Below are 23,929 nucleotides of genomic sequence, written 5' to 3'. Positions count from 1 at the left end.
CTAAAAATCTCAATATCATCTACTGTATATACTTCCTGAAGCTACAAGATACAAACGAGGATTAGAACCGGACATGATCAGGTGCATTTTTCATTTTTAAGGAATTAAGCATTAAAGAACTGAATATTCTTATTTCAGTCTACTGTTTAGGAGCCATCATATTCATCCTCTTCAGTCTTAAATGTGTCCTAGAATTCAGTACAGCACCTAAATTCTAATAGAGGATACATTTAAACAGATTGATCATATACTGCTTAATGTATAGAACACTACAAACTGAATAAAGTGCACCTTTATACTCACCCCAAATCTGTCATGCCTTCTACAAATTCCTTTTTATTGAATTCACACTGAGTGGCTGCTCGGAATTTCCAGGCAATTACTAAGACACTGATGCTGGCTGGATCCAGGATTAAATCATCACAAAACTGCTGGATCCCATCTATACCTATTTTGTTTTCATCTTGTGGGTCTGCAGTTAAAGAAAAATAAAAATATAAACTGACATTATTCTGTGTCAAATCCTTTTTCTTTCAAAGTACAAAAGGGCTAGAGCACACTCTTGTAATAAAAGCCATGCAGACCTAAAATTTAATTGAGCTTGCTGGTAATTTTGTTTCTTCATTTCAACCTGGAGGAAAAGTAGTGATATCGACTTTTATGCTAATGCTCCTTACATCTAGGAATATGCCCGTAAAAAAATACAATTTTAAAAAATGAAAAAAAGCTGAAGACAGCAACCAAAAATGGAGTTTTGGAGCCATACTGAACACCATTACTTTGTGATGACCTCTGCCTGTAAAATACTGGATCCTATCTGAAACTGTTCATCAGAAAATGTTGACAGTTTCCATCATCTTCATTTTCTCATGTTGAGAAAACCCCCAGAAGATGCCAATTGCATCTTCATAATGAGAATAGCTTTTGCCAGCAGTATACTGTATATCACTAATTCAGGAGTAGACAACTGTGGTCCTCAGGGGCCTCAAAGCAGCCCAGTTCAGGACAAATTTTCATGCTTTATCATTATGGTTATGTATATACTACTGAGACTGTGCAAGCAATCTATCCCTCATAAAGAGGCATGAGGGATCCTAAAAGCCTAAATAATTTGGAACCCCTGAAGAAAACAATTGGAGTCCCTGAAATTTAGGCAGATATCAAAGAGGTTTTCAGAGGGAAATCAAAGTTGTTTATCTGTTAACAGGTGTTCTCCTTAAGACAGCAGAGGAATGCAGCCACACTTGTTGGTGAAGTCTCTGACCGAGCATGTATATCAGTGCCCTTCCCTAGCTATAGTAAGCTTTAAGCCTACTAAGCATGTGCACGATGCCCTTACTCCTCGAGCCCCCTCCCCTCCTCCTGTCAGTTTTGTCTCTAGCAATAGAAGTCGAGATGAGGAGATAGCGGGCAAGTGTGGCTGCATTCCCATGCTGTCTATGGAGAACACCTGCCACAGGTAATCAACTTTGCTTTCTCTGGAGACAAGCAGGGGATATGCAGGCACACTTGTTAGCGAGTCTCAAGCTGAAAAAGCATAGAGGAGGTGGAAACAGTCTATAATGCAAAGAGGTTACCTAAAATTGACTGACCAAAACGAATATCCTGAGCTAAACTTTGGTCTGAACAGTAGTGCTTGCTAAAAGTATGCACAGAGGACAAGGTTGCTGCTTTGCAAACATCCTGGATTGGGGTGGATTTCAAGTTGGCTATTGAAGCTGCTGTAGCTCGCAGTTTATGTGCCCCAATTAAACCAGAGGCTGAATATGAGCTCTTGTGCAGCAAAAATGGATGCAGCGTGTAATCCATGATATGGCTCTCGTTGTTTCCACAGGTAGCTGGGTTGTAGGAAATTAATAGTTCACTCGATTTGCGGAGATGAGAAGTTGCCTTACAGTAAAAAAGAAGTGCTCTCTGCAATCTAAGAAATGAAGGTCTCCTCTGCCTCTGAGGTGAGTGGAGGTGGAAAAAACAACAGTAAAAAAGAAGTGCTCTCTGCAATCTAAGAAATGAAGGTCTCCTCTGCCTCTGAGGTGAGTGGAGGTGGAAAAAACAACAGTAAAGTAATGGTTTGGTTGAGGTGGAAGTCCGAAACCACCTTGGGAAGAAATTTTGGATGAGTCCGTAACTGCACCTTATTTGGAAAAAATTGTAAATAAGGATAGGTGACTAAGGCTTGAAGCTTACCAACTCTTTTAGCTGATGTGAGCGCTATAAGAAAAACTGTTTTCCAGGAAAGGAAGTGAGAGATGCAGACCTTAGTGGTTCAAAAGGAGCTGTCAATTGTTCCAAGATTACATTGAGATCCCAGGATCTTAGTGGCGGTCTAAGATTGGCAAGACCTCTCATAAAATGAGAAATGAGAGGATGTTGTGAAACTGGTTTATCAAGCACCAATGAGTGGTACACTGACATGGTTGACAAATGAAATCTTACAGAGTTTATCTTGAGGCCGGAGTCTGACAAGTGTAATCTAATGGGCAATGAAGAGGTTCTTGACCTTGAGTATGGGCCCAGATGGAAAAACGCTTCCATTTAGCTTGATAGGACTTCTTCGCGGAAGGACGACATGCTGCAAGCAGAACTGTCTTCACTGATTGAGAGAACGGAAGGTTGGTTAGGAGTGAACTCTCAATTTCCAGACTGTCAGACAGACTGTGGAGATTGGGATGCAATAGTTGTCCATTGTGCTGAGAGAGAAGAGAAGGATGGTCCCTCTAAGGGAACTGGAGGAGCATCTAGCAGATCCAGAAGCAGTGAGTACCATATTTGTCTGGGCCACTTGGGTGCAATGAAGATGAGATGTGCCTTGTCTGCAATAACTTTCTGGAGCATCCTGGAAATGAGAGGAAATGGTGAGAAAGCGTAGAGAAGATTGTGCTCCCATGGAATAGACAAAACATCTCTTTGGATCTGGGCGTAGAAAGCAAAAGAGGCTGCATTGTGCGTTGCATTGAAAAGCAAAGAGATCCACCTGGGGAGTCCCCCATTGGTGGAAAATGTCTGTTAAGACATCAGGATTGAGGGTCCACTCATGAGGGTCGAGTTTTCTGCTGAGGGAGTCTGCCAGAATATTGTGTTCCCCTGGAATATAGACTGCATGAAGATCCACTTGAAGGGAAAAGTGTAATTCTAAAAATAGTAGGCTTCCTTGCAGAGTCTGATGGATCTGGAACCCCCCTTGCTTGTTTATATAGAACATGAGCACTTGATTGTCTGTCTGAATACAAATGCTTCTTTTGGAAATCCAGATGGAAGGCTTGCAGTGCTCGGAGCGCCAAGTGATTGATATGTAGGGACTTTTCATTTGACGACCATTGACCCTGAGTCTAGAGGCTGTCGAGATGCGCCCCCCAGCCTTTATTGGAAGCATCAGTGGTTATGGTAAGAGAAAGCGGTGGAAACTGGAATGGACATCATGTATGTAGGTAGGTGGAATGAATCCACCACAGCAGGGAATCTTTGATATTTGAAGACAGCGGAATCAGCTTTGACAGCGAGAAAAGATGTTGATTCCAGTGTAGCTTCAGGTGCTACTGTAATGGTCACATGTGGAGTCTGGCATGCGGTATCAGCGAAAGCAAAGCTGCCATATGGCCTAGGAGGTGCAAGACAGTTCGAGCTGGTAGGGAAGCTGATTGCCTCGCATGGTTTACTAACTAGATTATGGCTTGATGTCTTTCTTGAGGCAGGTAGGTCCTTGCAGAGGTGGTGTCCAAAAGTGCTTCAATAAATGTGAGGGAACGAACTGCAGTCAGCTGGATTTCTGAAAGTTGATGAAACCCAGTGTTAGCAGGGTGTGCACTTTGGCTTGAATTGAAAGAAATAGACCAGGGGTGGGCAACGAGAGCTGCAATCTAGTCGGGTTTTCAGGATTTCCCCAATGAATATGCATGAGATCTATTTGCATGCACTGCCTCCCATTGTATGTAAAAAAACCCTACTGGATTGCGGCCCTCGTTGCCCACCCCTGAAATAGACTGTCATTGGACTGGGCCACTAGTAGCCAATCATCGAGGTAAGGAAATACTATATGTTTTCACATATGTGCCATGACCACCGCCAAGCACTTTGTAATACCTGGGGTGCTGACGATAGGCCAAAAGGCAGATCTTTGTACTGGAAATGTTTGTTGAGGAATTTGAAGTGTAGAAATCTCCAGTGGGATAGATGAATAGGAACACGAGTATATGCATCCTTGAGGTCCAGGGCAGCTAGCCAATCATACTGCTTGAGGAGAGGGAGACTTGCAGGAAGAAAGATCATTCTGAACTTTTCCGTTTTAGGCAAGCATTGAGGGGCCTGAGATCGAGAATCAGTTGGAGCCCTTGTGCCTTTTTGGGTATGAGAAAAAACTTTTTGAGTAAAACCCCTGATTGATCTGTAGAGGTGGTACTTATTCTATGGCATTGCTCTACAGCAGAAAGGATAACTCTGCTGCAAGTTGAGGTATGTGCTGAGGAGGAACCATTGATGGTGGCGGTTGATGAGAAGGTAGAACAGGAGAGAGGAAATTTAGTAGATATCCCTGAGACACGATACTGAGGACCTATTGATCTGTCATAATTTGTTCCCAAGCTGAGAAGAATTGAGTTAGCAAGCTGAGAAGAATTGAGTTAGCAAGCTGAGAAGAATTGAGTTAGCCCCCTCCCATTGGGGATGGTCAAAAACTAGGGGCTTTTACGAAGGCACGTTAGTGGGTTTAACGCGTGACTTTTCATCACGCGCTAACCCCTGTGCTAGCCGAAAAACTACCGCCTGCTTAAAAGGAGGTGGTAGCAGCTAGCGCGGCCAGCGGTTTAGCGTGCGCTATTATACACGTTAATCCGCTAATGCGCCTTCGTAAAAGGAGCCCTAGGTGTAGGTTTGAGTGCAGGCAGTTGATTAACAGCAGGTTGCTTACGGTCTCTGGGATGTTGTCTTAGCACATATGTAGGAGGCTGTGAGCAAGATGGACCTGTTGTAAGAAGCAAAACGTTGTTGCAGATAGTATTGCTGAAAACAACGGATAGATGCATTAAATACTTTCCCAGAAGAGATGGTGGAGGCAGACTGTGTCTTAATTCAAAAGGGCCTAGGATAGGCACATGGGATCTCTGAGAAAGAGATAATGGTTACTGCGGATGGGCAGACTAGATGGGCCATTTGGCCTTTATCTGCCATCATGTTTCTATGATATGCTCTACAAAAGGAAAAAGTAGAGTAAGGATGACAAAATGTTGAGATTGATCTGAAGGATGCGCTGAGTTGCGAAATGGTGGCCTGTACTTTAGCTCCAAACAGGCTGTTCCCTAAACAGATTGAAAGTCCTTACTACCTATGGGTGTGCATCAGGACTGAGACTTAATAGAGAAGACACCTTTTTCAAAAATTTTGGATACGAGTGTCTGCTGTTAGAGCTGGCTGAAGAAGAGGCAGCATCGGTTGGTCTAAGTCTACATTGCTAACATCTACCTGGTCTGACTACTCCTTAGGAGATGAAGGAGCTTGAGCTGGAGAAGAGCAAATGGGGGTACAAGGTCCCCAGCTACCTCCTATGGATCATTCACTAAGTGATCGGAAGGAAATTGTTGTACACAGGGCATTGCTGGGGTTCTAGAGCAGGAATATGAGGAGCAGGGTCAGAAGGCTGAAGCAGGGCAGCACTATTTTGCATAAACCTTTGCAAGAGGGAGAAAAAAATTTGACAACGACTGAGAAGCTTGAGAGAGAGGCTCAGGGAGCAGGGGGAAAATATTTAGAAGGTATCTTTTCTGTATATAGAATTGGAGAAGAGGCAACCCGTTTGGTTTTCTGTTGGGTTTTTGCCTGCTTTGCTACTCCAGACGTGGAAGGAAGCTTCTGTAATTTGATGAGGGGAGAGGCTGCGAGGCCGAAACAGGGCCCAAAAAAGTTCTCTCCAAATAGCCAATAACAACGGCGTAGTCCCTGAATCTTTTACTAAGGGACATGCCGACAAAGCCATCACTGGCTGTAGGCTTCTCAAGGGAAAGGATGATCTCGATATTCATCAATGCTTCGATGAACAAACTGGAGTCAGTACCTATGGACCTTTATGCATTATGTTCAGCATGGGCCGGTACTGAGGGATTCGATATTAGCGTTGATGTCACATGCAACTGGAAGGAGTGCATTGGTACTGTTAGCTAATCTGCCAGTACAGTCAATGATATCGAAGTTAACTCAATGCATCACATAGTTCTTAGACATTGAAGAAAGTGAACAGATGCACCGGTACCATATGCCATCAAGTCTTTACTGTATGTTCAGCAGGGTGTTGGTGTCAATACCGAAAGAGGAAGCACACTTTAGAACTGACAGAATGCATCGAGAAATGATGATGTCAATGAAAGGCATGCATCGAGAGACTTGATGCTGAAACTGCCTACGACTCTGGAAAAGATCTCGACATATGAAGAGGCGGCATTGGAACCACATGCTTCTAGCTGGTACAGAAGGTACAGCAGGTACTGAAGCACGGTTGCCTCATTGGCAATGCACTTCAGAAATGACAGCCTGCATCGAAGAGTGATGGTGTTGATGAGAGGCATGTATCAAGAGACTCGATACTAGATATGCTAATGATGCTATTCGATGTCGATGTCCACAGGTACAGACAAGCATCGGCAGTATAGAAAAGTCCAAGTTGCTGGAAATCTGACCCCAGGCCTAATATTTCTAAAAGAAAAAAAAACTAAGGGCTAACATCTGCTTTAGTGTCTTTACAAAAACCAATTGCAGCGGGTGGGGTAAATTTTCCAAACTTTTATAGATACCATCAAGCATTTATTCTGCGTCAAGGAATGTATTGGATCCTTCCTGAAGTCTTGGAGCATCTTCCGGATTGGCTTTATTTAGAATGGCAACTCGTGTCCCTATTGCGATTATGTCATATTTTGAGTATCAAGATGCCAAGGATTTACAAGGACAATAGTATTCGTTGTGATACAAGGAAAAACATTAAAATTCATTGACAACCTAACAACTATACCAATATAACAATCCACGTGTCAATCTATATGGTTGAACTCCAAGATTCAAATGGGCGAGTTTAAGATCATCTGGAAGCATTGGATGCATTTGGAAGCATTGAATGCGTACTTAGATGATGTGATATCAAATGAGAGAATGCTTGATTTTTCACAACTGCAACAATCATTTGGCATAGCAAAGTCTCAAGTTTATAAATGGTTGCAGGCCATTCAGAAGGGATTCCCTGATTGGCAAAATTTAAAGGATCAGTATAGCTTGCCGGGCCTATGCTTCCAGATAGATTTCCTAGGCCAAGTAGTATAAATTAATATCAGAATATTTGAATAAAAAACCTAAAACTAGTATGAGAGACATTTGGAGCATTGAGATTAAATATCAACAAGGGATCCAAGAGGAAAAAGAACAAAGAACCAGCGCAGCTCACTGTAGAGGTTAAGGAAGTGATCAGAGAAAAGACAACCTCGTTTAAGAAATGGAAAAGGTCAAAAACGGGTAGAAAACTGGAATAAGCAAAAACAATATCAACGCAGATCGGAGAAGGTTATCATGCTGCTGTACCGGGCCATGGTGCACCCTCACCTGGAGTACTGCATCCAACACTGGTCGCCGTACATGAATACATGAAGAAGGACACAGTTCTACTCGAAAGGGTCCAGAGAAGAGTGACTAAAATGGTTAAGGGGCTGGAGGAGTTGCTATACAGCGAGAGATTAGAGAAACTGGGCCTCTTCTCCCTCAAAAAAGAGGAGATTGAAAGGGGATATGATCGAAACATTTTAAGATATCGAAGGGGATAGACTTAGTAGATAAAGACAAGTTGTTCACCCTCTCCAAGGAAGGGAGAACAAGAGGGCACTCTCTAAAGTTGAAAGGGGATATTCTGTACGATGTCTTTTATGGATGGCTGTGGTCTAAAATAGGAGCATTAAGCATGAAAGGAAACATCGCCTTGAAAAAGCCTATCAGGCAAACCATGTTGGCTTGATTTCCCTGCATTGTGACCACCAAGCTAAGTACTTTTAAAGTTAAAATAATTATTGAAGAGAATCCGATGAGGAGAGGACACAAAGCCTCGGACTATGAGAGTTGTTGAATCCCTGGTGGTGTCGCTGAGGACTTTGAGTGAATGAGATTGAGAATCATGCTGGAAGCTGTTGAAGAGTTTTGAACAGTGTTCTACAATTTTTTGTAACCCTGTACTACGACATACTCTCGATTTGTGGATCTGGGTGCATAGGCGATGTTTTGGGGGACCAGATCTATTTTCTGGGGCAGCTATTATACATGTCTAATTTTGCTCCAGGTGAGATTGATTCGGCCTTCCATTTGTGGGGAAGGAAGGGTCTTAAAATATTAGACCAGTTATTGGAGGATGGGAAAATTGTCCCTGTTGAAGTATTGATTGAAGTACCGAGAGATCTATTTTATTATAGACAAATTGAAAGCTTTATTAGAAAAGTGGCCCTCAGAGATCTGGTTTCCTCTAAACAGTTGACCTTAGGGAGGGCTTTGATGAAAGAGTAGGAGGGGTAGTATCACTAGATTATATAATGCACAATTGGAGCATCTTCACCCCCCTTTGAAATATAGACGTCGCTGGGAAAAGATCATTGGTAATTATTATACTGATAAAGAATGGTCTAAAATATTTCATTCCCTTCTTCATGGCACTATTGCTAGTAATATAGAAAATGGCTGTTTTTTTGTTGGTATTACATTCCAGCGCGATTGCGATCTATGTATGGGTAAGGATCGGATGAATGTTGGAGAGGATGTGGGGAAGTGGGTACTTTTGAACATATTTGGTGGCACTGTATAAAAGCACAGACCTATTGGGATAGAGTGATTTTCTTTACTGAGGCAGTGTTGGGCATTTCGATACCCAAGACTATGGAGTGTTACTTGCTGAATGTAGGGCCTGCCGCTTTGCCTATTAAACAACAGAAATGGATACATTTGATATTCACAGCAGGTCGACTTGTTCTGGCATCTGCTTGGACACAACCAGATCTTCCGGCACTCTGAGAACTGTTGACCAAAGTTCAATTCATACAACAAATGTCTAAATTGTCTGCTCTTCGGAGAAACCATATACATAGTTATAATACCATTTGGGGTGCATATGATGCTTGGACCAACTCCCAAGTGGGTAATCCTATTGATTTCTGAACTATAGATTTTTATATTATAATATTTCATGAATCTCCTGCACACATCCTTTCACCAGGGTGAGAGGGGGGAAGGGAGGGTCAGACTATAGAAGGTTTATAGATAATTTGATAGTTTTAGTATGTACTATGATTTAAGGTATACAATGATTTAATGTATTGTTCCTTGTTTGATTATATATGTTAAATGTTTTTAAATGCATTTGAATTATTTAATAAAGGAAAAAAAAGAAAATGAAAAATTGACGACCTCGCAAGCTGGTGTTGGGTGGGAAGGCATTCACGCATGCGCGGTGCAGGCAGTCTCAAAGCTTTGCTAAAAGCTTAAGTGACAGTATACTTTACCACTGTCCATACTGGCCTCCGTGGATGACGTCAGCCCACATGCGAGAATATGCTGCCTGCTTGTCTAAGGATAACAATATTTTATCCTGTGGCATATTTCCCTTGTTTAAATATCCCTAAATTATAACTTAATTCACTGCATTGAATGCCTAATCTTATAAATAAATTTGCTCTTTAAAAATAAAATTCTAGTTTTCCTCAAATGCTTTGTTTCTGTTCTTGAGCATTGCACAGAGCTAAGTTACAGGTATTGCATTCCCAAAATTAACATCTATATAACCACTTCCATAAAACACACAGCTTATAATTTAGAATGAGCAAGTATAACATGGAGGGGGCAAGTGTAACATGGAGGGCCCTTTTCCCACTTCAATTTCTTGTGACTCTGAGCAAGTCACTTAGCCCCAAGTACAAAATAAATACTTGTATATAAAATATATAAAGCACTGACTAACTAAGGAAAGGCAATAAATCAAAACCCATTCCTTTTTTTTCTCTTTCGAGTCCCAATACTTATATCAAAGTATCAGGGGGAGGAAGGTTGGCAGTCTTGACCATTGGGCAGTTAAGTCTGGCAGGTTCTTGTGTAGTTATCTTCATTAATAAAATCAGACAATGAAGAAAATAAGGATGTGAATTTGTTGGCACTTTATATTTAATTCAAGCAAAAAATTAATTTAACAAAATTAATCTACAAATTAACATTTGTGCAATCTGCACAAATTGAACAGTTCTAATATGAATTAATTTTTTTTTTTTAAAAAAAAGCAACACCAATGTTTGAAATGAACTGGAAAAAAACATGTAATGAAAAGGGAGGAGGGAGTCAAAATTTTCCAAAAATAACTTTTGCCAAATGAGATCTAGTCAATTCAGTGGAGTAGTCTAATAGTGCAGTGGACTGCAATTGTGGGGAACCGAGTTCAGTTCCCACTGCAACTCCGTGTGACCCTGGGCAAATCACTTAACTCCTCCATTGCCCTAGGTAAATAAAGATTGTGAACTCACTAGGAACCGAGACAGTACCTGTATATAATGAGAACAGTGCTGTTTGCATCCAGCAGCACTATAGAAACATTTAGTAGTAGTAGTAGTACATATCTCTAGAAAAAAAATGACAAGCAATGGAATTAAACCCTGCCTATTGTAAGAAGGGCAGGAATTGCAGAAACACCTAAAAGGGTCCCCATTGATCATAAAACCAATGCAATTGATGGAGAAAATCTCTGTAAAAGGGCTACCAATACACAATACTCAGCAGCTATGAAGCAGTCGTTATACAGAAGAAAAATCTATATAGCTGTACCAATAATCCTCCTGTTTTCTCTGTATTATAGGATCCAGATTTAAACTGGTTTCTTTGGTCCCGTATTGGATTAGAAAATGCTAATACATAAACAATAAAGGTAAAGGATCCTATAAAAGGTTGGAGGCATCAGTTCTCTGAATCCAAAAGTTTCAATTACTTAATAAATTATATGAATGCCTACATTTCCCAAAACTTACATCTATTATACCCCTAGTACACAAGCATAAAATGGTACCAACTAGCTTCAAATGAGACAGCACACTTCTATGTACAGAAAGATGAACCTGAAAATGGTTTGTGTCATAGATAGACCAACAACCCTCTGATCTGCGATAAATTCAAAGGACAAGTGGAGCAGTGAACAAAGTATCTTTGTTCTGCAAAAATTGAACGTGTTGCTCTGAAGGAAATGGTCATAAGAGCAAGAGCAAATTTTTTTTATACATAAATTATTAACTGGTCTTGACAATGGGAAAAGAGTATCTGGCACTATTTCTTGATGTATTGGCAGCTTTTGACACGTTGGATCATGTTATTTTACTTGATAGACTGAAAGGTTGTGGAACTGGAGTAGTAACAGTTTTAAAATGGTTTTCCGCCTTCTGGTGGAATAGGCAGCAGGAAGTATTAGTGGATGCTGTATTGTTCCACCGGCGGAAAGTTACGACGGGTTTTTCGCAGAGCTCAACCCTATCAGCTGTTTTGTTTAATCTCTATCTCATCCCCCTCTGTAGACTGCTGCGGTCTGCGCAGGTCTCATATCAGCATTATGCGGATGAGGTTCAGTTTATGCTCCCTTTTGATGGGGACTTTGGAAAGTTAGTTCAGCGGCTGCAGAGGGTGATGACAGAGATCAATAGTTGAATGAATTGCAACAGATTGAAATTGAATGTTCAGAAAACGAAGGTTATATGCTTTGTTTGTTCATTGGTATATGCTCTTCCTGATAAAATCGACCTATTAGACACTACTGTTGCAATATTCAGAGAGGTAAAATATTTAGGTGTTTTACTAGATTCTTGTCTGACGTTCAGGGGACATGTATGTGTAGTGGTAAAAAAGGTTTATTAAAATTGCGTCTGTTTAACAGTTTGCGCCCATATTTGTCTGCCTTTATGTTTAGGACTGTCTTGCAGAGTGTGGTATTATCATGCTTAGACCACTGCCATTTGGTGCTTCTGGGTATATATGCATCAGCACTTGAGTGTGCTGCAGGTAGCCCAGAACTCGATTGTTCGAATTCTGTTTCGATTAAGAGTGATCACGTGACAGAATGCTATATATCTTTGTATTGGTTAAAATTAGAACATCGAATCCTTTATAAATTACTGGTCATGGTGCATCTTTGTATACACAATAAGGCACCAAAACATTTGATGGTTAACATTCTGCCATATGAGCCACAGTGCATGCTACACTCGGTGATTCACGATGACCTACACATTCCGACAGTGAAACAGTTTTGGCTAGCTGTGCATAGAGCTAGCATATTTTTGTGTGTGGGTCCTCGAGAGTGGAATAAGTTTCCGGGATATTTACAACAGCAAACAAGTTTGAGTAGTTTGAAGAAACACCTCTTCTGTAAGATGAAATATGGGACTTGATTCATAGTAGAGAATGACCCGGGGACAAATTTGTCCCCATCCTTGCAGGAACTCAATTTTCCCATCTCCGTAAGTTTTGTTGCTGTCCCTGTCCCGTCTCTGTAAGTGCTGCCTTAACTGCACAAGCCTCAAACACTTATGATATTAAAGTTTTTGAGGCTTCTGCAGATGAGAATGGAGCTTGCACGAATGGGGCAAGGACAGGAAAAGAACTCGTGGGGACGGGACAGGAAAATGAGTCCCCGCGAGGATGGAGAAAAATTTGTCCCAGTGTCATTCTCTAATTTATAGTTTTTTGATGTGAAGCGCTGATAGCCTCTTTATAATTTTAGGAGGCTTTACATTATCACTATTATGCTTTATTGATGTTCGATTTGTTGTACTGTATGTGATTCTGTTTGTGTATGTACTCTATTGTGACCTGCCTTGGGAAAGGTGGGGTATAAATAAATACAAAGAAATTCAACATCCATAGAAACACGTTTCAATGCATATATTTCAAATTAGCAAAGAATATGTTTAGGAGCAAACACATGAGGCCACTTATACACCCCCCCCTCCCCCACACACACACTTGGGATGTGACAGCCATGAAAATTCTGCATCAAAACACTAATCACTGCAGCACAAGAATAGAATCTTTTGTTGCAAGTTAAAATTTTATAGTAAATTCATTTTAGAAGCATGGAACAAACTTTTTGTATAATCTGTATGTGATCACACACAATACCACACATTTACCAATCTAACCACTAGGCAACAATCCAAAGCGTATGCCTGAACAATTCATGTGCTCAGACTATCACAGCCAGGTCAACCACCACAAGGAATATCAGGGCTCTGAGTCTAAGTCACTCATGTTCACCTGTAATTTCTTCCTTTTCCTTCAGATTCAGCCCTCCAGTACTCAGAGGCTGTCAAATTTGGCGAATGAGCTCCAGGTATTTCATGCAGAGGTAGGGTAGATCCCAGTCACCAGATGGTAAGACGCAACAGATGGAGCAGGAACACTATGGTCAGACCTAACAGAGCTTACAGGAGATCAACAATGCCAAAAATGCAGGCAAATGAGTAGTTAAATCTCAGGTTAAGGTTAGGGCTCGCAGAATATGAAATAAGCATTTATTTAAACCATTTAAAACAAGTGGTTTCAAACTTGCGGGCCGCATGCGGCCCTCCAGGTGCTATTTTGCGGCCTGTGGTCTGGATGCGATGATCAACTGCTCCCTTGCTGCAGTTGATTGTTCCGGTCAAAGCTGCAGCCGGCGGCGGCTCCTCGCGCCATCCACACCAGCATCTCTTCCCCCTTCCCTTCCTTGTGGAGCAGCATGTCTGGCTGGCTCCCTTGCTCATTCGATCGTTCTGTTTTAAACCGCAGGTGGTGGCTCCTCGCGCTATCCACTCCTGCATCGGAAGCCTCTCTGACGTCACAACAGAGAGGCTTCTGACGCAGGCACGGATCTCGTGAGGAGCCGCCCCCATGGGTTTGAGCGGAACGATCGAATGAGCAAGGGAGCCGGCCAGACATACTGCTGCACCACAAGGAAGGGGAGGGGGAAAGAGAAATGCTTCTGCTGGATAGGAAAGGGGGACCCTAGGGAAATGCTGCTGCACAGGGAAAGGGAGAGGGAGGGAAGGGGTAGAGAAATGCCTCTGCTGCACAGGAAAGGGGGAAGGGAAATTCTGCTTCTGTTACTGCTGCACCCAATTGGGGAAATAGAGAGAAGGAAGACAAGGGAGAGGAGAGATGCCAAGTTCATGGGAGGGAGGGAAGGAAATAATAATAATAATAATAATTTATTCTTGTATACCGCCATACCCGTAAAGTTCTAGGCGGTTCACATCCAATAATTAAGGTCCGTGATAATACACGGATTTACAAAATTTTGACAAAGATACAGGCAAAGAAGTGTGGGGGGGGGGGAACTCTTTGAAGAGATTAGGTAGAGGTAATGGTAATACAGAAGGAAGGGTTGTAAGATATGATATAGCGAGAGAGAGATAAAATCGGGGGAGGGGGGGAGAGAGGGAAAGCCGAAGGGGCGGGGTAGAGAGGGAAAGGGGAGAAAATAGGGGGCAAGGGGGATTAAAAGGCCTGTTCACGGAAAAGGTGCGTTTTGAGAAGTTTTCTGAAGCTAAGGTAAGAGGGGGCCTTGAGTATCATTTGGGCAAGCCAAGGGTTCAGCTTGGCCGCCTGGTAAGCAAAGGTTTTGTCGAGAAATCTTTTGAAATGACAATTTTAGGGATGGGAAGACAAACAGCTGTATTCTGCGGGATTTCTTGTTGGTGAGGTTCAGAGTGAAATGGTGATTGAGGTATCTAGGTAATAGGCCAAAAACAGTTTTGTAACAGAAGCAGGCGAATTTGAATAGGACTCTGGATTCGAAAGGGAGCCAATGCAGTTGGTGGTAGAAAGGTGTGATGTGGTCCCATTTGTTCAGGCCGAATATGAGGCGGACGGCAGTGTTCTGGATCAATTTTAGTCTCCTAAGGGTTTTCTTTGTGGAGCTCAGATAAATGACATTGCAATAGTCTAGTACGCTCAGGACAGAGGACTGTACCAGAAGGCGGAAAGAGGAGTCATCAAAGTATTTTTTTATGGTGCGCAGTTTCCAGAGCACCGAGAAGCATTTCTTGACAGTAAGATTGGTGTGATTTTCTAGGGATAGATGTTTGTCTAGAGTGACTCCCAGTATTTTTAATGTTTGTTCGAGGGGGAAGACCAAGCCTTTCACTTGGATTGTGGAGACTTTGATTTTTTCATTGGGGGAGGCTAGGAAGAATTTTGTTTTGTCCGGGTTAAGTTTTAATCTGTAGGATTGCATCCAGAGTTCTATCTGATTAAGTATGCTTGTGATATAGGCTAGTAGATCTGGGGAGAAGGTGGTGAGTGGGATGACTATTGTGATGTCATCTGCGTAGATGAAGGATTTGAGTTTGAGGTTTTGAAGGAGGTTACCCAGGGAGGCGAGGTAGATATTAAATAGTGTGGGGGACAGGGGGGAGCCCTGCGGCACCCCGCAGGAGTTAACCCAGCTAGATGAGGAGGAATCGTTTTTGCGAACTCTGTAGGATCTGTTTCGTAGGAATCCGTAAAACCAGCTGAAGACCTGGTTGGAGATGCCAATGTGGGTCAGGCATTCTAGGAGAATGTTATGGTCTACTAGGTCGAACGCACTGCTCAGATCGAGTTGAAGGATCAAGGCGCTGGAGCCCAGGCTAAAGAGGGTGTGCAAGTAGTCGAATGAGGCTGCAATAATGGTTTCAGTGCTGTGGTCTGTTCGAAAGCCCGATTGATTGTCACATAGTATGTTGAATTTATCCAGATATGCGGTGAGTTCAGCATTTACTATCCCTTCAGCTATTTTGGTGAATAGAGGAATGCTAGCGATAGGTCTGTAATTAGAAGGGGCGTTTGGGGGTTCTTTCGTGTTTTTTATGATTGGGGTTAACATAATATGGCCTTGCTCAGGTGGAAAGTATCCTGAGGAAAGTAGAAAGTTCAAAGTTGGCTTTGAAATGGATGGGTGCAGTTTTCATGACATTTGGAGGGCAGGTATCTAGTTTGCAGAAGGAGTTAGAATATTTGTTGTAGAATTTATTGAAGGTTTCCCAGTCCAGTATATTGAATTGGTTCCAGTATAGATCTGCTCTGGACCCTTGGTCTGGTTTGTATATGCCGGTATCAGTAAGAATGGGGAAAAGCTCAAGGGGATTAGTCGAGGCAGGTAAAGTAGATCTTAGTTTTTGGGTCTTGGAGATGAAGAAATCAGCTAAGGTGTTTGCGGTTAATGTGGAATCTTCGTGGTTGTTGGTGAGTGTCTCGATGTAGTATAGGTCATTAACTAGCTTAAAGAGATTGCTACTGTTATTTGTAAAGTCACCAATTTTGTGTGAATAGAATTTTTTACGTTTTTCTTTGGTCAGGTTTTTATAGATTTTTAGTTTGAGTCTCCAGGCATCTCTGTGTTCCTGGGAATCGGATTTTCGCCATACTCTTTCCGATTTTCTAAGGTCCCTCTTCATCTGTAATAGCTCTGCATCAAACCATCCCTCCTGCTTTGTGGTTCTGATTTGGCGGGTTTTTATGGGTGCTATTTCGTTTAAAATGTTTGTGCTGTCGTTGATCCAGTCTGTCATAAGTTGTTCTGTTTCTTCGCTAAGTTTTGTGTTCTTTTCGTAGCGGGCCCAGAATTCCTCTGGGTCTATCTTTCCCCTGGTGGTGAGGGTTTTGATGTTTCTTGTTTTGCCATTTTTTGAGGGTTTTTGTTGGCAGACAATGGAAAAGTCACAGAGTCTGTGATCAGACCAAAGGGAGTCTGACCAATTGGCATGTGTCCAATTAAATTTTGGGCTGGACAGGACTTTGGAGGAGAAGGTCACCAAGTCTAGTTGATGACCTCTTTGATGAGTTTTGATAGGGGGGGGTTTGAAGAAGCCTAGTTGGGTGATGAGTGACCAGAAATCCGATACTTCTGGTTGATCTAGCTGCTCTAGGTGGATGTTAATGTCCCCACATAGAAGGTTGTATGGGCTTGTTAGGGAGTTAGTGAGTAAGGCTTCCGCGAAGTCGTCTTTGGCTAGGTTCCATTTTTTTGGTGGGATGTAGACTAGAGTGATAGTTAGGGAGGCGGACAGGGATTTGGAGTTGAGAGAGCAGGCTAGTATTTCAGAGTTAGGGGAGGACTTGGTGTTTAGTAAAGAGCAATTGAGGTGGTCTCGAAAGATTATAGCTAGACCTCCTCCTCTTCCCCAGGTTCTGGCCAGGGAGAGAATCTTATATCCTGGGGGTAGACAGTCTTTGATTATGATATCCTTGTCAGAGTGCAACCAGGTTTCAGTGAGTAGGACAAAGTCAGGGTTATTTTCGGTCAGCCAGTCTTTGATCAGAATGGCTTTGTTTCTCAGCGATCTAATATTTAGGTAGAAACCTAGTAGGTTCTGTTGGTTGGAGTGGGTGACTGGGTAATCGTGAGAGTAGGCTAATTTTTTTAGCGACCTAGGTTTTTTTGGGTAGAGCTTGTGAGGGTAGCGGGAGGGAGGAGGATTAGGGGATGAACTGGTATTAGGTTGGTTCTGTGGAGTGTGGGGTGAGACTGAAGGAACTTTTGGTTTTACCGAGCGGTATAAGGAGATGTGGACAGGAATGGGGGTTGTGGCATAAGGGTCTGCAGTGCAAATTCTAAGGGTGATGAGGTAAAGTAGAAGCAGAGCTGCACATTGATGGGAGTTAGGCCATGCCATGATTCCGCGCTCAGGGGGAGGGGGGGGGGGAAGAAGGGGTTGTGAGCACAGAGAGGGATGATTAAGTGGTAAAAGATTGGGAGATTAGAATATATAGCCTTTTTTTTTTTTTTTTACCAGATACCAGACCATGGAGGGGGAGAGGGAAGGAGAAAGATGCCAGACCAGGGGGAAGGAGGGAAGGAGAGAAAGGAAGGAAAGATGTCAGACCATGGAAATAGGATGGAAGAAGAGAGAGATAGGAAGGGAAGGGAAGACATGGAAACGTAGATTTTGAAAAGAAAGCAGAAAAATTGAATATTAAGTTAATGCCAACGATGGATGCAAGGCAGAAAGTGAAGACGGAGAGAAAAACAGTCAAAGTACAAGAAGGCCCTGGAAAACATAGTTAAAAGCACAGAAAAATAGTCACCAGCCAACAAAGGTAGGGAAAATGATTTTATTTTCAATATAGTGATTGAAATGTGTCAGTTTTGAGAAAGAAAAGATATTAAACTTTAAATGTGAGGGCTGCAGAAAAAAATAGAGTACTTGGAGGGCCGCAGAAAAAATAGTTAATGTCTTATTAAAGAAATGACAATTTTGCATAAGGTAAAACTCTTTATAGTTTATATATCTTTCCTTTTAACTGTTAAAGGAAAGTTTTATAAACTATAAAGAGTTTTACCTCATGCAAAATTGTCATTTCTTTAATAAGACATTAACTTTTCTGCGGCCCTCCAAGTACCTACAAATCCAAAATGTGGCCCCACAAAGGGTTTGAGTTTGAGACCACTGATTTAAAGTCTGCTTATCAAACCATCTAAGTGGATTATAGGAAACATTTACAATAAAATGAACATCTCTCTCAGATAGATATTACAACAACACACATTATCTGCAATTATATCTCAGTGTATTAAATTCTATATATTTGCTGGTACAGCAGTATTTTCAAATCTCTTAAATTCCTTTAAATGATGTCTCAATCTCAGTTCGTTAGGTAATGCATTCCAGAACTTGTGGCCCATTGTGGATTTTCTTCTAGCATCTAACGTTTGAAGAGCTCAAAGAATCAGAGCTAAATCTATGATACCACTTATTGGATCAACACTGTGATGCAAATTACTCTTGGCAAGAAAGATGGGACTGTGTACAAGGTCATGCCTGAATCCATAATCCTAAGAAAAGGATCTCTGCAGGACAAAACCTGATGTTCTGACATTCCCTAGACAAAAGGTAATCACCACCAAAATCACCAGTCTTGATGGTAAGGTCCATCAAGGAAGGTTGGTCCAGAGGCTCATAAGGTGGACTTGCTAGCACCTGGAGAACTAAATTAAGATTCTACATCAGGAAAGGCCATCACACTGAAGGGTGCCCTTCAAAAATCTAGCTACATCAGGATATGCAGCAAGGGTGCTCTTAATGATCTTGGGTCCAAAGCAGGAAAGCCCAGTTATCTGAACTCTCAGGAAGCCATCTGCTAGATCTTTTTCTAGACCTTGCTGGAGAAAGACGAGTACCGTATTTTCACGTAGATAACGCGCACCCGTGTAAAACGCGCACACGGGTATAGCGTGCGGAAAACACAAATTTATGTAAAGAAATTTTTATATACCGCGCTCACGGGTATACCGCGCATGCCGCCCCGACTCTCCTCTGGCTGCCCCGACTTTCCGTTCGCTGCCCCGACTCTCCTCTGGCTGCCCCGACTCTCCGTTCACCTGCCCCGACTCTCCGTTCACCTGCCCCGACTCTCCGTTCACCTGCCCCGACTCTCCTCTGGCTGCCCCGACTTTCCGTTCACTGCCCCGACTCTCCTCTGGCTGCCCCGACTCTCCTCTGGCTGCCCCGACTTTCCGTTCCCTGCCCCGACTCTCCGTTCGCTGCCCCGACTCTCCTCTGGTTGCCCCGACTCTCCGTTCACCCGCCCCGACTTTCCGTTCACCCGCCCCGACTCTCCTCTGGCTGCCCTGACTTTCCATTCGCTGACCCAACTCTCCTCTGGTTGCCCCGACTCTCCGTTCGCTGCCCCGACTCTCCGTTCACCCGCCCTGCCCTGCTCCCAGCTCTGTAAGCATGCGCAATGGTCTGAGCATGCTTGCCGCTTAGTTTTCTGCGCCGGGTTGTGGGGACGCGCTTTTGACCTGTCACCAAGGCGGTTTTTCTGGTGATGTGCTTTTCACCACGTGGCTGTGGCCCCCCTCTATCTGGCCTTGTAATTTGCCCAGTGAATACTATTTTGACTATACAACAGCATCTCAGCCTTTGGTTAAGCCTATAAAAGATTAATGCTGCATGTAGAGCCCCATTTTAATTTGATCTCTTCAGATTGGTATTCTGCATATATCTACCCGGTAGTAGAGTTTATCAATTAAATTTAAATTTACCGCCATAATGGCAGGAATGAGACTAAAGTCATATACAGCGGACTTTAAGCTTCAAGTCGTTGCGAAAGCTGAGGAAATAGGCAACCGGGCCGCAGCGAGAGAGTTCGATGTTGGAGAAACATCGGTGCGTAAATGGAGAAAAGATAAGAAGGAACTGGAGAAATGCAATCCGCGAAAACGGGCACATCGTGGGGCCAAACCAAAATGGCCTCAGCTGGAGGATGACTTGAAGCAGTGGATTGTGGCGAGAAGGGAGCAAAATCAATCAGTCTCTACTGTTGCGATTCAGATGAAGGCAAAACTACTTGCCAATGGAAGAGGAATACCCGACTTCAAAGCTGGCTTCACATGGATCTCAAAATTTATGAAAAGGAACGGACTATCAGTTAGAATGAGAACAACTGTTGGCCAGTGACTTCCAGATGACTGGCAGCAAAAATTGATTGATGTCCGTGACTTTGTCGCCAAAGAAATATCTGAACTTGGCATCACTGCAAAGGACGTCATCAACATGGATGAAATTCCAATGGCATTCGACATTCCAGCGACAAGAACCATAGCCCCCACAGGTACTAAATCTGTTGCCATCACCACAACTGGGCATGAAAGAATGTGTTTTACAGTCATTCTTGGTTGCTCAGCTAGCGGGGTTAAGTTAAAGCCCATGCTCATTTTCAAAAGGGTCACTATGCCCCGTGAAAAGCTGCCCACCAGTGTGGTTGTGCACTGCAACAAGAAGGGATGGATGGACTGCGACGTAATGAGATTGTGGGTAGATAAATGCTTTAGGGCAAGACAGGGTGGATTCTTTGCAAAAAAATCCTTGTTAATTTTTGATGCCATGGCTGCCCACAAAGAAAAAAATGTTCAGGTCTACATTAATTCTACTCGTGCCCACATCGCTGTGATACCTGGAGGCTTGACATATAAGCTGCAACCACTTGACATCGCAGTGAATCATCCATTCAAGACTTTTATTAGAAAGGAGTGGGAGGAGTGGATACAGAGCGGCATGCACGAGTACACACCCGCGGGGCGGCTGAAGCGGGCAACTTTCACAGAAGTCTGCAAGTGGGTGGCTTCAGCATGGGACAAAATAACACCAGATACCATTCGAAATGGATTTAGAAAAGCGGGCATTGTTTATGAAACCAATGACACTACGGGTACTACCAGTGCAGCGGAAGGAGGCAACAACATGGATATCAGCGATGATGATGACGATATTACTTCGGAAATAAACGAGGATCGTCTGTAGGCCGTGCTCACTTTATTTAATGACGATGATGACAATTCGGATTTTGATGGATTCAAGGATTCAGATGACTGTGATGATGATGACTGAATAAACCTGTAAACTTTGTTTATTTACAACTTTACCGTAATTACGGTAACTGTATTTAGATTATTTTGTCCTCGATACTTCGTTTGATCTACCGGTTAATGTTATAGTTTATAAGAATGAACATGTAATTTCTGTTCTTGTTGCTGAATTCATACTCACTAACTCTAGATTAAAAGTTATACGGTTGTTTATAAGAATGAACAGTTTTTTTCTTTTCACGTGTTTGGTTGGAGGGTGTGTGAATGGTGCGTGAGTTCTCCTATGTCTGGTTGAGGTGGATTGAATTACTGGTATTTAGCTGAAGAAATTATGGTAGTTAAACACCCCCCCCCCCCCCATTCCACACACATTACGGTAATTCTCTTCCATTTTTGTTCCCATTATAAAAAACACTGATAAGTTTCCAGAAAAAAATACATTAAAATAAGAAGTGAAAACAAAGGCCCCTACAGATGAGAACATAACATAAGAATAGCCTAACTGGGTCAGTCCAATGGTCCATCATGCCCAGTAGCCCATTCTCATGGTAGCCAATCCAGGTCACTAATACCTGGTCAAAACCCAAAGAATAGCAAACATTCCATGCTACGGATCCAGGGCAAGCAGATGCTTCCCCCATGTCTTAATAACAGACTATGGACTTTTTCCTCCAGGAATTTGTCCAAACCTTTTTAAAACCAGCAACGCTATCTGCTTTTACCATAACTTAAATCTTTCCTTCCAGAGACCTTGCTAGATGTCAAATACAGAAAGAACAAGGTAACTTCACAAGGACTTAGCTGTGCAGGAAATGTGAATCTCCTCATACACCCACCATATAGTGCAAAAATGTGCAAAGGTCTGTTTTTTTCTTTCGATCACTACATAGCCTAATGCCACACAAATATATTCTGAAGGTCAATGCTAAGGTTAACAAAGTTTCCTTCCTTGGACCACAAGGAGATACTGACAAACCACTAGAAGAGATCCCAAAACAACTACGCAGGCACAACACCACTCAGTGTGTGAACCAGTTCAGTGGAGTGGACTACGGTAACTGGGGGGTGGAAATGGACCCGGAGTTTTCTCAGCAGAATTTCCCAGAACATCTCTTCCTCTCAACACATTGACACGCTGGTGGGTTTATTTTATAGCTTTTTCACTCCCTTCGGTCTGCCTGTCCCCCCTTGAAGTCCTGTCCCCCCTTGAAGTCCTGCCTGTCCCCCCTTGAAGTCCTGTCCCCCCTTGAAGGTCTGCCTGTCCCCCCTTGAAGTCCTGTCCCCATCCTGAAAGCCTGATGCCCCCACCGACGCCCGATTCATCATCCGGAAGGACCGCTCGCACTCCCACCCCGATGGACCGCTCGCACCCCCACAGCCTCCCCCCCCTCCCCCATGGAGAAGCTGTCTACCTTGTTTCCGGATGCCAGTGAGCCCAGCTGTTTCCTCTGCCGGCGGTCCTGCCACTTCTGAGCCCTGCGCTACGCTGCTTCCTCTTCCGGCGGTCCCGCCCTTTCTCCGACGTCAGAGAAAGGGCGGGACCGCCGGAAGAGGAAGCAGCGCAGCAGGGCTCAGAGAAGGGGCAGGACCGCCGGCAGAGGAAACAGCTGGGCTCACTGGCATCCGGAAACAAGGTAGACAGCTTCTCCATGGGGGAGGGGGGGAGACTGTGGGGGTGCGAGCGGTTCTTCGGGTGGGAGTGCGAGCGGTCCATCGGGGTGGGAGTGCGAGTGGTGGGGGTGCGAGTGGTCCTTCCGGATGATGAATCGGGGGTCGGGCGAGGTGGGAACTATGTAAAAAAAATTTTATATACCGTGCTCACGCGTATACCGCGCAAGGTTATGCACGGTTTGTAAAAACACGTATAACGCGCACGTTATATGCGTGAAAATACGGTATTGCCAAGATTGAAGCCAAGCTCAAGTCTTCGCTCCTCTGAGCACACCCAAGTTTGGAAACGCTTCCAGGCCTTCGTGTATGCTTCTACAATCGACTTTTCCCTCCACCTCATACTGTTGGAGACCACTCCATCCAAATAGCCTTTGCGTGTTAGTGCTATGCGCGCAAGAGCCATGACATAAGACCAAAGCGTTCTGGATCCTTTAGAGCAAATCGGGGCCTGCATTAAGAAGCTGGGGATAACAGGGAAGTTTGAGACTTTGATCCTGATGCAGATGTACCAGGCCTTCATACCATAGATGTCTTAGCCAGTCCGGCGCTACTAAAATCACCCTTCCCTGGTGCATCTTGATCCTGCAGAAGCCGGCCTATCATGGCCCACGGACGGAAGGCAGGCATATAGTAGATCTACCTTTGGCCAAGGCTGAGCTAGAGTGTCCAGACCTTCACTTCCCAGTTTGAGTCTTTGACTGAAGGATCAATCCATCTTGTTGGTGGCTTTCACCATCAGGTTGAATGTTGAATACCCCCACCGATTCACTATGCAGGCAAAGGCTTTCGGGGATAGTGACCATTTCCGGAGATCCAGGGTCTTCCAGTTGATGAAATCCACTTGTACATTGTCCACACTTGCATGCACCATTGAGAGCACTAGAAGATGGACCTCCGCCC

At 43.4% G+C, this 23,929-nt stretch overlaps 1 protein-coding gene across 4 annotated transcripts in view; it reads right to left on the bottom strand.

Annotated features, from left to right (window-relative positions):
• Window positions 1-23,929, bottom strand: part of DCUN1D2 (defective in cullin neddylation 1 domain containing 2) — a 91,366-nt gene that overhangs the window by 36,340 nt on the left and 31,097 nt on the right. For all 4 annotated transcript variants that reach the window (XM_033948715.1, XM_033948714.1, XM_033948713.1 and 1 more), the window contains exon 3: window positions 304-472. In XM_033948715.1, the coding sequence (XP_033804606.1) occupies window positions 304-472 (169 nt within the window). The remainder of the gene's footprint in view (window positions 1-303; window positions 473-23,929) is intronic.

This window comes from Geotrypetes seraphini, chromosome 6 (assembly GCF_902459505.1).
Source record: "Geotrypetes seraphini chromosome 6, aGeoSer1.1, whole genome shotgun sequence".
In the NCBI taxonomy this organism is placed as follows: Eukaryota; Metazoa; Chordata; class Amphibia; order Gymnophiona; family Dermophiidae; genus Geotrypetes; species Geotrypetes seraphini.
The sequence above is the reverse complement of the archived record's forward strand: the minus strand, read 5'-3'. Positions and strand labels throughout refer to the sequence as shown.